At 44.3% G+C, this 11,897-nt stretch overlaps 1 protein-coding gene across 1 annotated transcript in view; it reads left to right on the top strand.

Annotated features, from left to right (window-relative positions):
- Positions 1-394: 394 nt before the first annotated feature.
- The window catches only part of plcd3a (phospholipase C, delta 3a), a 91,377-nt gene continuing 79,874 nt past the window's right edge, over positions 395-11,897 (top strand). The window contains exons 1-4 of the mRNA XM_056288414.1: positions 395-440; positions 4,459-4,609; positions 4,747-4,896; positions 5,125-5,270. Of these exons, the coding sequence (XP_056144389.1) occupies positions 395-440; positions 4,459-4,609; positions 4,747-4,896; positions 5,125-5,270 (493 nt within the window). The remainder of the gene's footprint in view (positions 441-4,458; positions 4,610-4,746; positions 4,897-5,124; positions 5,271-11,897) is intronic.

The raw sequence follows: 11,897 nt of genomic DNA, 5'->3' as shown, positions 1-11,897 counted from the left end.
TATAATCGGCTGCAGTTACAGTGTCCAAGTCCTGGTATGCTCGCTGCGCGTCTCCCGTCAGGAACGGGGCGACAACATTCGCCCATTTTGCCTCGGGCCAGCCCCCTCGCGTTGCCACCCGCTCGAAGACCTCCAGGTACGCCGTCACGTCGTCTTCCGGTGTTTGGTGAGACGGCTGGCTGGTGTCCCTCCGGGCAGCGCCGCGGTGTGTCGAGCGCCCAGCTGCGCCACCATCGTCTGGAGAGTGGCCATGCCCTCAGCCTGCTTGGTTTGGGCTTGGATCAGTAACTGCATTGCTGCCTCCATGTTTCGGCTGTTCACGGTCTGCTTCACTGAATCGGGTGTTCTGGTTGTGTTTTCACTCTGCCCGCATCCTCCACCAACTGTGACAACCATGGGGGAACTTAGCACCCGACCCAACAACGAAACAGAGAACGTCGGCAAGTTGAGCCCGCTGTGGGGATTTATTCAAAACACACAAGGAAAAGCCCTCAACAGGAGCACTGCTCCTCATCTGAGCCGGCTGGCTCCCGTCTTCCTTGGCTCCTACGCTGGGCAGCCAACACAACTATAGCGTTCTCTCTCGCCCCCTGGCGGCTGTCTCTGGCTCCCTTTTATCCTTGGGCTCCTCATCAGCCTCTGATTGGGGCCAGGTGTGTCGCTCAGTCTCCCTCTCGTTGAGGGGGGGGGAGTGGGTACAGGTGTGTTTCTGGGCTGTGCTGGGTCGCTGGCCATGGTGCAGAAGCTGGGCTGACACCGGGTTTTTCACAATGTCCAGACAGACTGCTTTCCACCTTTCATGATGTAAATATTAAAACAGTTTCCTGTGTCTTGGACTTCTCCTGACCCATGAGAATGTATTTCAAATGTAAAGATGACTGTGTGACATCTGAGTAGTCAATCTCTCTAAGGACTCTTCTGAACCTCTGTTAGTCAAGACTCTGAAGTTTAGCTTGGCAGGAAGCTGGAAACAAATAACCAAGGATCATCTGTAAAATGAGCATTCTAAAACCTTGTCTCAGCACAAGTCATTAACTCAACAAGGTTTGCATTAAACTAAAACATCATTTTGCGTTTACGGTATAGACAGGAGTATGTGGGCAGGTCTCACAAATACTGAACACAACAGGGCTTTTTGGACAAATATTACTGTTTTATAGAGATCAGCTATTTTTTAAAAGGAACACACACAGCCAAGAAGAAGAAAACACTATTAGTTATTGTACATACATACACTCACCGGCCACTTTATTAGGCACACCTGTCCAACTGCTCGTTAACACAAATTTCTAATCAGCCAATCACATGGCAGCAACTCAATGCATTTAGGCATGTAGACATGGTCAAGACGATCTGCTGCAGTTCAAACCGAGCATCAGAATGGGGAAGAAAGGTGATTTAAGTGACTTTGAACGTGGCATGGTTGTTGGTGCCAGACGGGCTGGTCTGAGTATTTCAGAAACTGCTGATCTACTGGGATTTTCACACACAACCATCTCTAGGGTTTACAGAGAATGGTCCGAAAAAGAGAAAATATCCAGTGAGCGGCAGTTCTGTGGGCGAAAATGCCTTGTTGATGCCAGAGGTCAGAGGAGAATGGCCAGACTGGTTCGAGCTGATAGAAAGGCAACAGTAACTCAAATAACCACTCATTACAACTGAGGTATGCAGAAGAGCATCTCTGAACGCACAACACGTTGAACCTTGAGGCAGATGGGTTACAGCAGCAGAAGACCACACCGGGTGCCACTCCTGTCAGCTAAGAACAGGAAACTGAGGCTACAATTCGCACAGGCTCACCAAAATTGGACAATAGAAGATTGGAAAAACGTTGCCTGGTCTGATGAGTCTCGATTTCTGCTGTGACAGGGTCAGAATTTGGCATCAACAACATGAAAGCATGGATCCATCCTGCCTTGTATCAACGGTTCAGGCTGGTGGTGGTGGTGTAATGGTGTGGGGGATATTTTCTTGGCACACTTTGGGCCCCTTAGTACCAATTGAGCATCGTGTCAACGCCACAGCCTACCTGAGTATTGTTGCTGACCATGTCCATCCCTTTATGACCACAGTGTTCCCATCTGCTGATGGCTTCTTCCAGCAGGATAATGCGCCATGTCATAAAGCTCGAATCATCTCAGACTGGTTTCTTGAACATGACAATGAGTTCACTGTACTCAAATGGCCTCCACAGTCACCAGATCTCAATCCAATAGAGCACCTTTGGGATGTGGTGGACCGGGAGATTCGCATCATGGATGGGCAGCCGACAAATCTGCAGCAACTGCGTGATGCTATCATGTCAATATGGACCAAACTCTCTGAGGAATGTTTCCAGTACCTTGTTGAATCTATGCCACGAAGGATTAAGGCAGTTCTGAAGGCAAAAGGGGGTCCAACCCGGTACTAGCAAGGTGTACCTAATAAAGTGGCCAGTGAGTGTACAACGAAATTTGTTTTTTTGCATTTAACCCATCCTATGCTAGGAGCAGTGGGCAGCAGCAGTGCAGTGCCAGGGACCAACTCCAGTTCTTACAAGCAAAGCTCTTAAAAAAAAATGCATCAATTGGGTTAAATGGCTCTTTAATAGCAGACATTTCTGAACCTCATGGCCCTAATTGTATTTAACCTAAAAATGTTGTTTAAATAATTTCCGATTCAGTGACGTCGTGTACTTTGATGGGCTAATGAATGAAGAAAATGAGAGAGAAGGTTGGATGATGTGGGGATAGTGAATCAGGAAGTGCAGTGGATTAGCAAGGAGGAAGTGAGGGCACTTAAGAGGATGAAGAGTGGAAAGGCGGTTAGTCCAGATGACATACCTGTGGAGGCATGGAGGTGTTTAGGAGAGATGGCAGTGGGGTTTTTAACTAGATTGTTTAACACATTCTTGTAAAGTGAGAGGATGTCTGAGGAATGGTGAGGAAATGTACTGGTACCGGTTTTCAAGAATAAGGGTGATGTGCAGAACTGCAGCAACTACAGAGGTATAAAGTTGATCAGCCACAGCATCAACATATGGGGAAGAGTAATAGAAGCTAGATAAAGATGAGAGGTGATTATTGGCGAGCACCACGAAAGAGCACTACGGATGTGATGTTTGCTCTGAGAATGTTGATGGAGAAGTATAGGGGAATTATCAGTCTACGTCACTCTAACGTCAGGCTGGTTCTTCTGCGCTTTTTTTTATTTAAAAAAAATATTTTTCTACTGCGCATGTCGGCTGCGGCAAGGAAGCGGCTGGCATCATCATGTCGTGTTGTGCAGTTGGTTGCCAGAATCGTTTTGACAAACAACACAAAACGCTCAAGTTTTACCGAATTCCGTCAACTCGCACCCCTTTTAAGGCTAACCGGAGACGTCTTTGGTTGCAAGCAATCAGAAGAAGCGATTGGAGCGAGGAACTAATTAAAAATGCCCGCATTTGCAGTGATCACTTCATAACAGGTAAGTTAACGTTAGGCCTCAGCTAACAGGTTAATCAGCCATAACGTTACATCGCTCTTTTTAACTTAGAACAAACGTTAAATAACGTAATTATCGAGTCCTAAGCATATATAAGTAACAGTGTTTGCAAGCAACAGGCAGAGTAATTATGTTCAAGTTTGAGCTGAACTAGCATAGAAGCTAAAGTACCTTGGTTCAATTTTGCTAAAGTTGTGTTGCTAGTAGCTGTTAACGTAGTAATGGTAGGCCAATGACCTGTTTTGGTGTGTTAACGTTACTGTAAGTCACTGGAATACACTTTATTTGTATAGGAGAGGCATCTGAGGACTTCGACAGTCCTGACATTGTCCCGTCTGTCTTCTCCCACTCAACCCAGTCCAGCAAAGGCGATGCAAAACATGAAAGGTAAATATGGTCACTTCTTTGTGATTTGTTGTTCACTGTGCTCACCCAGCATGACTCGAAGTGCAGAGAAGAAATTGTGAATAATTTAATGTAGCTATATTTTTGTCAGGATTATCTGTTAGGCCAGATAGTTTCTGTTACATCTACATTATCTCATGAAGCCCTTTGAGGCGTGATATGTGATATCCACTGACTTGAATTGAGGATGTGATTAACCTGTGGTCAACTGAGTAAATTAACTCTTTTGTACTAACTGCTTGCTCTCTTCTGTGCGTATTGGATATGAGAGAAAAAGAAGGGATTAAACCCCCCCCCCCCCAACAGACGGCCAGACAATAGACATCAGTCCACAGAAGTTTGTGGAATGGAGCCTGGTGCTGGTTCTTGCACTGGTAAGAACTTCTAACATCTTAACTATTGTACAGTAGGACAGTCACTACCAGGATTAATCAGGTTGTCCTGTTTATATATTTGTTGTGAAAATGTATTTGGCCATGGTTCTGTTTGGCACAGTCTGAATGATCACCCAGAGTGTAGCCGTTTCCCAGATATGAAAAATAGGACTGTGAAATTTCTATTTATCTTTATATCTAATCTCTTTTTCAGAAGCCACGGTCTTGAAGGCTCTCCATGATGACCTTAATCAGAAGTACAGCCAACTTTCTACCGAATGTGACAACCTGCATGTGGACATCAACAAACTCAAAGCTGAGAATGAACAACTAAAAGCAACACTCAGGGGTGGCGTCCGGTTATGGTGAGGTGCTAGGAGGTCGCAACTTTTAAAGCTCTGCTGCTAGCATGCAATCAATCCTACAACACTAATCAGAATCTTAGTTAAAGTCAAGCAACACGTTTATAACAGAACCGGGAATCAAAAATGTCACGAAAAAGTGGCAAAAAGGGCCAAAAGAAACCACTATACGAGGACGAACATTCGGAGGGTGAAAAAACGAGCAACATCATGGCTGACATGGAGGACGACCTCGATGAAGGAGATGGCGAAATAATTGACCCAGACAAGAATAGCAATCGAGATATCACGTAGGCCATACTGTCCTTGAGAAGTGGACTTTATGAGAGAACTGATGTTGTGCAAGCAACAATTACAGAGGTAAGAAAATGGGTACAAGAATGCACAGGGCGTATAGCACACGCAGAACAATGGACTTCTGATGCGGAAGACATTGTGAATGGGCTACTATCCAAAGTGAGCACATTGGAAAGCACCGTTAAAAATCTTGCCGACAAAGTGGACAACTTGGAATGCAGAAGTCGGCGAAACAATGTGAAAATGGTGGGGTTACCGGAGAAGGTAGAGGGCCAGGATGCAGCTGCGTTTTTGGAAAAGTGGCTACCGGAGGCTCTGGGCTTGGAACCACGAGAGGCCTTGGTAATCGAACGGGCTCAGAGAATTGGTGATCCACCAAACAACGACTCGCGCACGACACGTCCAAGGACATTACTATGAAGTTCTTGAACTTTAAGGACAAGGAGAGAGTTTTGAAAGCCGCCAGAACCAAAGGAAAGGTCCTTTACAATAACGAGCAAATTCGTTTTCATCCAGACCTTTCCGCCGGTGTGCACAGGATGCAGTGCGGCTACGATAAAGTGTGAAAGAAGCTGCGAGACAAGGGGATTTACAAGCACAGAATCATCTTAACAGCCTGGCTCCTGGTGACACACGATGAGAGGTCTCACTCCTTCCAGACTCCGGCAGAAGTGGACACGTTTATCCAATCTCTTTGAATGACCGAGGCGGACTTGACGTGGGAATGTTGTGACAGGAAAGTGTAACGACAATAGCCCTACTAACGTTAGTTAAACTAGGCCTATAGCCTAGCCTAGACTACTCTATTTAATAGCCCATTGTTTCCACAAAAGGAAACATGACTATTCTTTTTTTTATCTTTCTTTGAAACGGCTGAGTTTCATTTCCTTTTTCATTACCATGGCCAACATAAATGTTCAACTTTACTGCTGTGGACAGTGGGCCTAAACCGGATAGCCTACTGACGTTTATGCATCCAGGCACTGCACAGAGTTGAAATGACATTTGCTTAGGCTACTTGGGACGTAGGCTACAACCCATCACGGATTTTATGTGGTCAACAGCCGCAGGCTATATTTGGTTTTTTATCAGTATTTTCTTCAGCCTCAGCCTGCGTGGGTTCCAGATATGTGAGTATTTGTTATGTGCTTAGGTTGTTAACACAATATGTAGGCTACAGGTTAGAAATGTTGCGTAGTTCATGATTATAAAGCTACTTAAGTTTAAGTGGTTAGTTTTCGGTAAAAAGAAAAGGAAAGCTAGTTAAGAGCTGAAAAAAAAAGAATAACTAAAAGCTAGAGAGAGTTTCCGTAAGCAGTAGTTATAGAGTGGGAGGGGAGGGGGGTGTCCAGAGGACATGGAGTCCAAGCTCGCATGGGATTCGGGAGGGGGGGGTCTTTTTTGTTTTTCTTTGTTTTTTTGGGGGAGGGTTCCCCGTGTTTAGTGGGTGTGGCTTGTCAATGTATTTTATCAAAACGATCCTTAAAGATATATTGTACTGCATATTGTAATTAATGTCTGATAGTTGTAAGATAAAATTTACCTCATGGAACTGTAGGGGTCTGAACAAACTTACAAAAGTGAAACAAGTGATGAGCAGGATAAAATTCTTGAAATCAAAAGTAGTTTTTTTTTTTTACAAGAAACTCATCTGCTGAGTGGGGATATTTCCAAAATAAGAAGAAGATGGCAGGGTCAGTTGTTGTCTGCTTCCTATACCATCCATGCTGGAGGGGTTATGATACTAATCCATAAATCTGTCCCACTACAGATCCAAAATATAGTTAAGGACCCTGCAGGTAGATATATCATGGTCCAGGGTACTTTATTATCTGAAAATATAAATTTGATAAATGTGTATGGCCCCAGTGAGGATGATCCCAAATTCTATGGTCATTTGTTTCTGACTGCTTCAAATCTCCCTGGGCAATACATAATAACTGGTGACTTTAATTGCACATTGGATCCATTAAGAGACATATCAACTGGTTTAGATGATAGTCACATCAGGTCGAGAAAGACAATACACCATTTTATGAAAGAGTTGAATTTGTTGGATATTTGGAGGCATGGTAAACCAAATGCAGTAGAATATTCCTGTTATTCCAGAACTTACAAAACTCACTCACATATAGACTACTTTTTAGTTTCAGCACTACTTGTTTCCAAAATTGATGAAGGTCATTATAGCAGTATAGTTCTATCTGATCATGCAGCTGTATCCTTGATTTATAAAGATACTAAATTAGTGAGTTATCCCCCAAGATGGTGTTTTCAACCAGGATGGCTTATAAACCCCACATTCATAGATTTTTTTAGATAAACAAATTGACTTATATTTTGAATGTAAGACATCTGCTAGCACAAGATGGGAGGCATTCAAGGCCTATATTAGGGGTCAAATAATTTCTTTTACCAGTTCAAAGAAAAAGAGTGCACAACTTGAAATGACGACATTAGATGAGAAAATTAAAAAAAATTTAAATGGATATATACCATAACAGACATATCTCTCTCAGATAAACATATATAACTACTCCTACTTAGATCTCAGTATAATGAATTATCAGCTAATAAAGCATCTAACGATTTACTGAGACTCAAACAGTCCTACTATGACCAGGGAGAAAAGCCTGGAAAACTCCTACCATGGCGCATTAAACAACAACAAACAGAAAGGTCTATTAACTATATAGAAGCTCCAGATGATAGAACTATAGTAGACCCCACAGAGATTAATGGAGCCTTCAGAGTCTTCTATGGGAAATTGTATAGCTCTGAGTGCTCTTCTAGCCTGGACATGCAGACAGAATTCCTAAACAACCTTAATATTCCCAGAATTTCTGAAGAGGAAAGTAAAATATTAGACAGAAGTATAACAAAATTGGAAATTGCAGAAGTGATTGGCTGTATGCAGGCTGGAAAAACAGCGGGTCCGGATGGCATCCCCATATATATTTATAAAAAAATTCAATCCAAATTACTTTCACCCCTTTTGGAGATGTTTCAGGAGTCCTTTGAGAACGGTCTTCTCCCCACATCCATGCGGGGTGCCCTAATCACACTACTTCCAAAGCCAGGCAAACCAAATACAAAATGTGAAAATATGCATCAAATTGGCCTTTTAAATTCAGATACAAAAATACTCTGTAAAGTTCTTACAAGACGATTGGAGGGCTTACTTCCTCTAGTCCATGGGCCAGACGATATTTCGGTACACTCAAGGTGGCAAAACTTACTTATAATTTTTGAAAGGATCCATGTCTGTAGATGATATTTTGGTATGATAACCATTCCTGAGTGGCGGCTGTATCACAGTTATCAGCTCATGAAGTTAACCACCCGCTAAACTAAATTGCATTTTAGACGCTGGTGCATATCCTGGTTTAGCCTCATGGTCAGGACATTTTTCAATGTTCTATAATATTGTCTTTGGTATCATTTTAAAGGGGACCTTCTTAGCTTTCATTAAAGCCCTGTTGTGGATATTTCTCACAAACATAGAGGTCACTTGAGCTCTTCAACCCGTCAATAACACACATCTTTCTGCAATGTTCGCCTAAACTATATACTTTCTTTTAGCCCTGTGGCATCTAGGAATATCAGGGACACAAAACACAAAAACTGGAATACTCACAGGACTGTAAAGATTCAGAAAATGTATAATATACCCATACTATTTCATTGTGTGAGGTGATTGTGAGCCTTAAATGAGAACTAGACCAAAGCCAGTTAGGTCACAAACTGGTCTCTATACATTTGTTTAAATACACAATCAAAATACATGATAAAAAGGAATACCATAGTGAGGTAATGAACTATTTTAATATTTTAAACAACATTGACATTTACATATACTTAGTCAATGATACATGTAATCCCATATCATTAGTGGGTATATGTAATGGTAATGGGTAGGGTAATGGGTATATGTGAATATGGTTACATTATTGTTATCAAGCTCTGGGTAACCAAGTCCAGAATCAACATCCTGTGCATCAATAGACTACTACCACAGTAATACCATCAGAATCATCACACTATCATTCATCAAACTGCTCGTTTCTCTCATCATCTGACTCCCCAAGTTCAAAGTCCAGTTCTGGACCATCCTGCTGTTTTTGGTTACTGCAGGTCTGTAACCTGCACATGTCTGTGCATGGAAGTCCATTTGACAGGCACATGCAGCTTGGCATTTTGCATGAATGCACACACTTGCATGTTAGCATTTCCAAGACCACATCTGGTGCAGGTGGGGAGCGCATCCAGTAAATGGCCAGCTTGCCTTCATCGTCTGTCCATCCATACTCAGTAGGGCTTGGCACCACAGGGTTAGCCTGCAGACAGCACTTCCATATTGCTGCCTGATAGTTGGCTCGTTGAACATGCATAAAGAGACAGTCTCTACATGGTGGCAGCTGGCTGGACTCAACCTCTCCCCTTTTGGTGCAGAAGAGCTGGTAACACAGTTTGTTCACCTCAGCAGTGCTGCTATTAGCAACATACATCCGACAGGTGAACTACTCAATTTTCTGGAACAGCTCATCACTCACATTCCATGTCTGTCCCAGTTGACTAAAAGTCTCTTGGCAGGAAGTGTGCTTTCTCACTATCTTCAGGGCATTCAGCTTCCCTCGACCAGCGAATGCACTGACAGTGTCGCAGCCTGTGAAGGCATGTAAGCCAATTAGGCTGTCACAGATGCTGTCTCCAAGTGAACTTGCCAGTTTGGTGATGTCGACAAACCGTGTGCGGTTCTGAGTCCCACACTTCTGGTAGATGGGACAGGTGATGTCCTTCTGGAAGCCAAGACAAAGCACCATGACATCAGTGTCCTCAGCTGTGATGATAACTGACTTTGAGCCCGCATTTGCTGCATGCAATGCATGCAGGAGCAGACGGGTGTCAGCTTCTTCATGTGTGGAGTGCAGTTCTGCTGCTTCCTCACACCCATCTTCTGTCAACTTGTAGCAGGTTTCCTCACAGGTCATGTACAACACCTTGCCATGCAGCATAGCTCTGTATCGTGGGAGTTTCCACTCTTCCACCAGAAACTTGATGAGACTGGTCTTGTTGGAGGAACTGCACAGAAATTTTCTCCACTGCTGGACGTGGTGTCCCCCTGCAAGATTCTTGTACTGGAGAGTGATGTCTCCACCCCGGTTCAGTCGTTCAGCATCTTTGATCGAAGTCTGGTGATAGACATCAAAAACAACATCAATCCTCCCACTCTGTGCTCCCTCATGGAGGACCTGGGTCAAGGCTGACTCTGCCACCTGTGCAAAGGTTTTGTTGTTGCCATTCATTTTTTGGACCAGGCTCATCCCATCAATGATGGAAGTAGATGGGATTGGGATGTCTTCTGCAGGAGATACATTCTTTTCAAGCTCTCTGGCAAGTGCAGCCTTGTTTGTTTTTCGTAAGGACCCATCAGCATTTGCCAGTGCCCATGGTAGTGGGCCCAATGGGTAGGCAAGGACATCCTTCAGATTCACCTTCCTGCTTTCAGCCACCAGGATCATGTGACTGAAAAGGTTTCTATCTGCCTTCAGAACCACATCCTGTGCTTTCTTTCCATGAGCTTGTTTTGTGCTGACATTGGAGAATGTTTTCAGACTTTGCTTGGTCATCTTGTCGTGGAATTTCACAGGTGGTGGGTCTGCATCTAACCTTGTTTGCTGGAATGCTTGGTAGGCCTCTTCTCCTTTCTCAAGAGCTCTCAAGAGATCTATGGTCACATCAGGTGGAGCCATGTTGCCAGTGGAGAGGCTAACCAAATCAATCTCATCAGGGGACATAGGATTGAGCCAGTTATTCTCCATAAGGTCCATGAGAGACTGGACATCTGCTTCATCTCTCTTGATCCTTGGACTCTGTAGATCTGGATGAGACCATTTGCACCTGCCTTGACCTGTCAGGTCTCTCAGCTGTCTGAGGTACATGCTTCTATACTCAGCTGTGAGATAATATTTGGTCACAGCTCCTGGCTTCAAGCTGAATCCCTTTGTCCCTCCAGCTGTTTGGGTGTCTTTGTTCACCGTTTCTTCGATAGCTTGGTCAACAGGGATTCGGCCAAAGGGATTGGTGGAGCCCAGTTGGACTGAGAAGCCTCCTTCCATGAATTCTGTGTACACATCTGGGTGTGTGATGGGCAGCTCAGACATCTGGGCGTAGTAGTAGGGGAGGTAGCGTGCATAATTCATCCTGTCATAAGCAAAGCACCATGGGATCATTGCTCGAATGCTAGCCAAGTGTAGCATCCAGTCTCCCTCTCTGGATGCTCGGATGAGCCCCAACAAGATTTCAGCCATGTCCAAATAGGACATCCAGAAGTTCGAGAGGCTGCCGTTTCCACCTCTAAGGAACTCACGGTAGACTTCAAATAGATCCATGATGCGTGTACAAGAGCTGTTCTCGAGGACCTCCTTCAAAGCATGTTGTGAGACTTCTTTCCCAAGGCTGTCAATGGTCTTCAGTGTCTCATTCAGGTGAACCATGTCATTCCTGTGAGTTTCTTCCAACCAGGACAGGAAACCATTCAAGGTCAGTCGCATGAGAGCCTCATACAGGAGCTTGTGTAGTCGCACTGCCCTGTTGTACTTGCGGCCATCCATAACACCAGCAATTGAGCCTTCTGCAATCATGCCAGACTCAATGCAGAGGTCTTCGAGTCCAGCATCTTGGAAACGCGTTCCTATTATTGCCAGCAGTGTGCAGATGGTGTGGAATACCCCAAGCCTAACGATGATATCATGGAACTTGTCATGGTGTTTCCATGTGATCTCGACAGCCTTCGCATACAGGGCTTGGTCAAAGACACAGACAATCTTCCTCAGGCCTAAGCACTGCATGATGCTCAGTGACTGGTTAAGCACCTCGTTGACAGTAGACATTTGTGTCGCTGGAGCACTGATGGTAGGCAGATAGCCTATATTGTCGGGGATGACCGTCATCTCTCCTCGAGTCAGGATGTTGAAGCCTGTCCAGCTGCTGA

This window comes from Lampris incognitus, chromosome 10 (assembly GCF_029633865.1).
Source record: "Lampris incognitus isolate fLamInc1 chromosome 10, fLamInc1.hap2, whole genome shotgun sequence".
NCBI classification, from domain to species: Eukaryota; Metazoa; Chordata; class Actinopteri; order Lampriformes; family Lampridae; genus Lampris; species Lampris incognitus.
The sequence above is the reverse complement of the archived record's forward strand: the minus strand, read 5'-3'. Positions and strand labels throughout refer to the sequence as shown.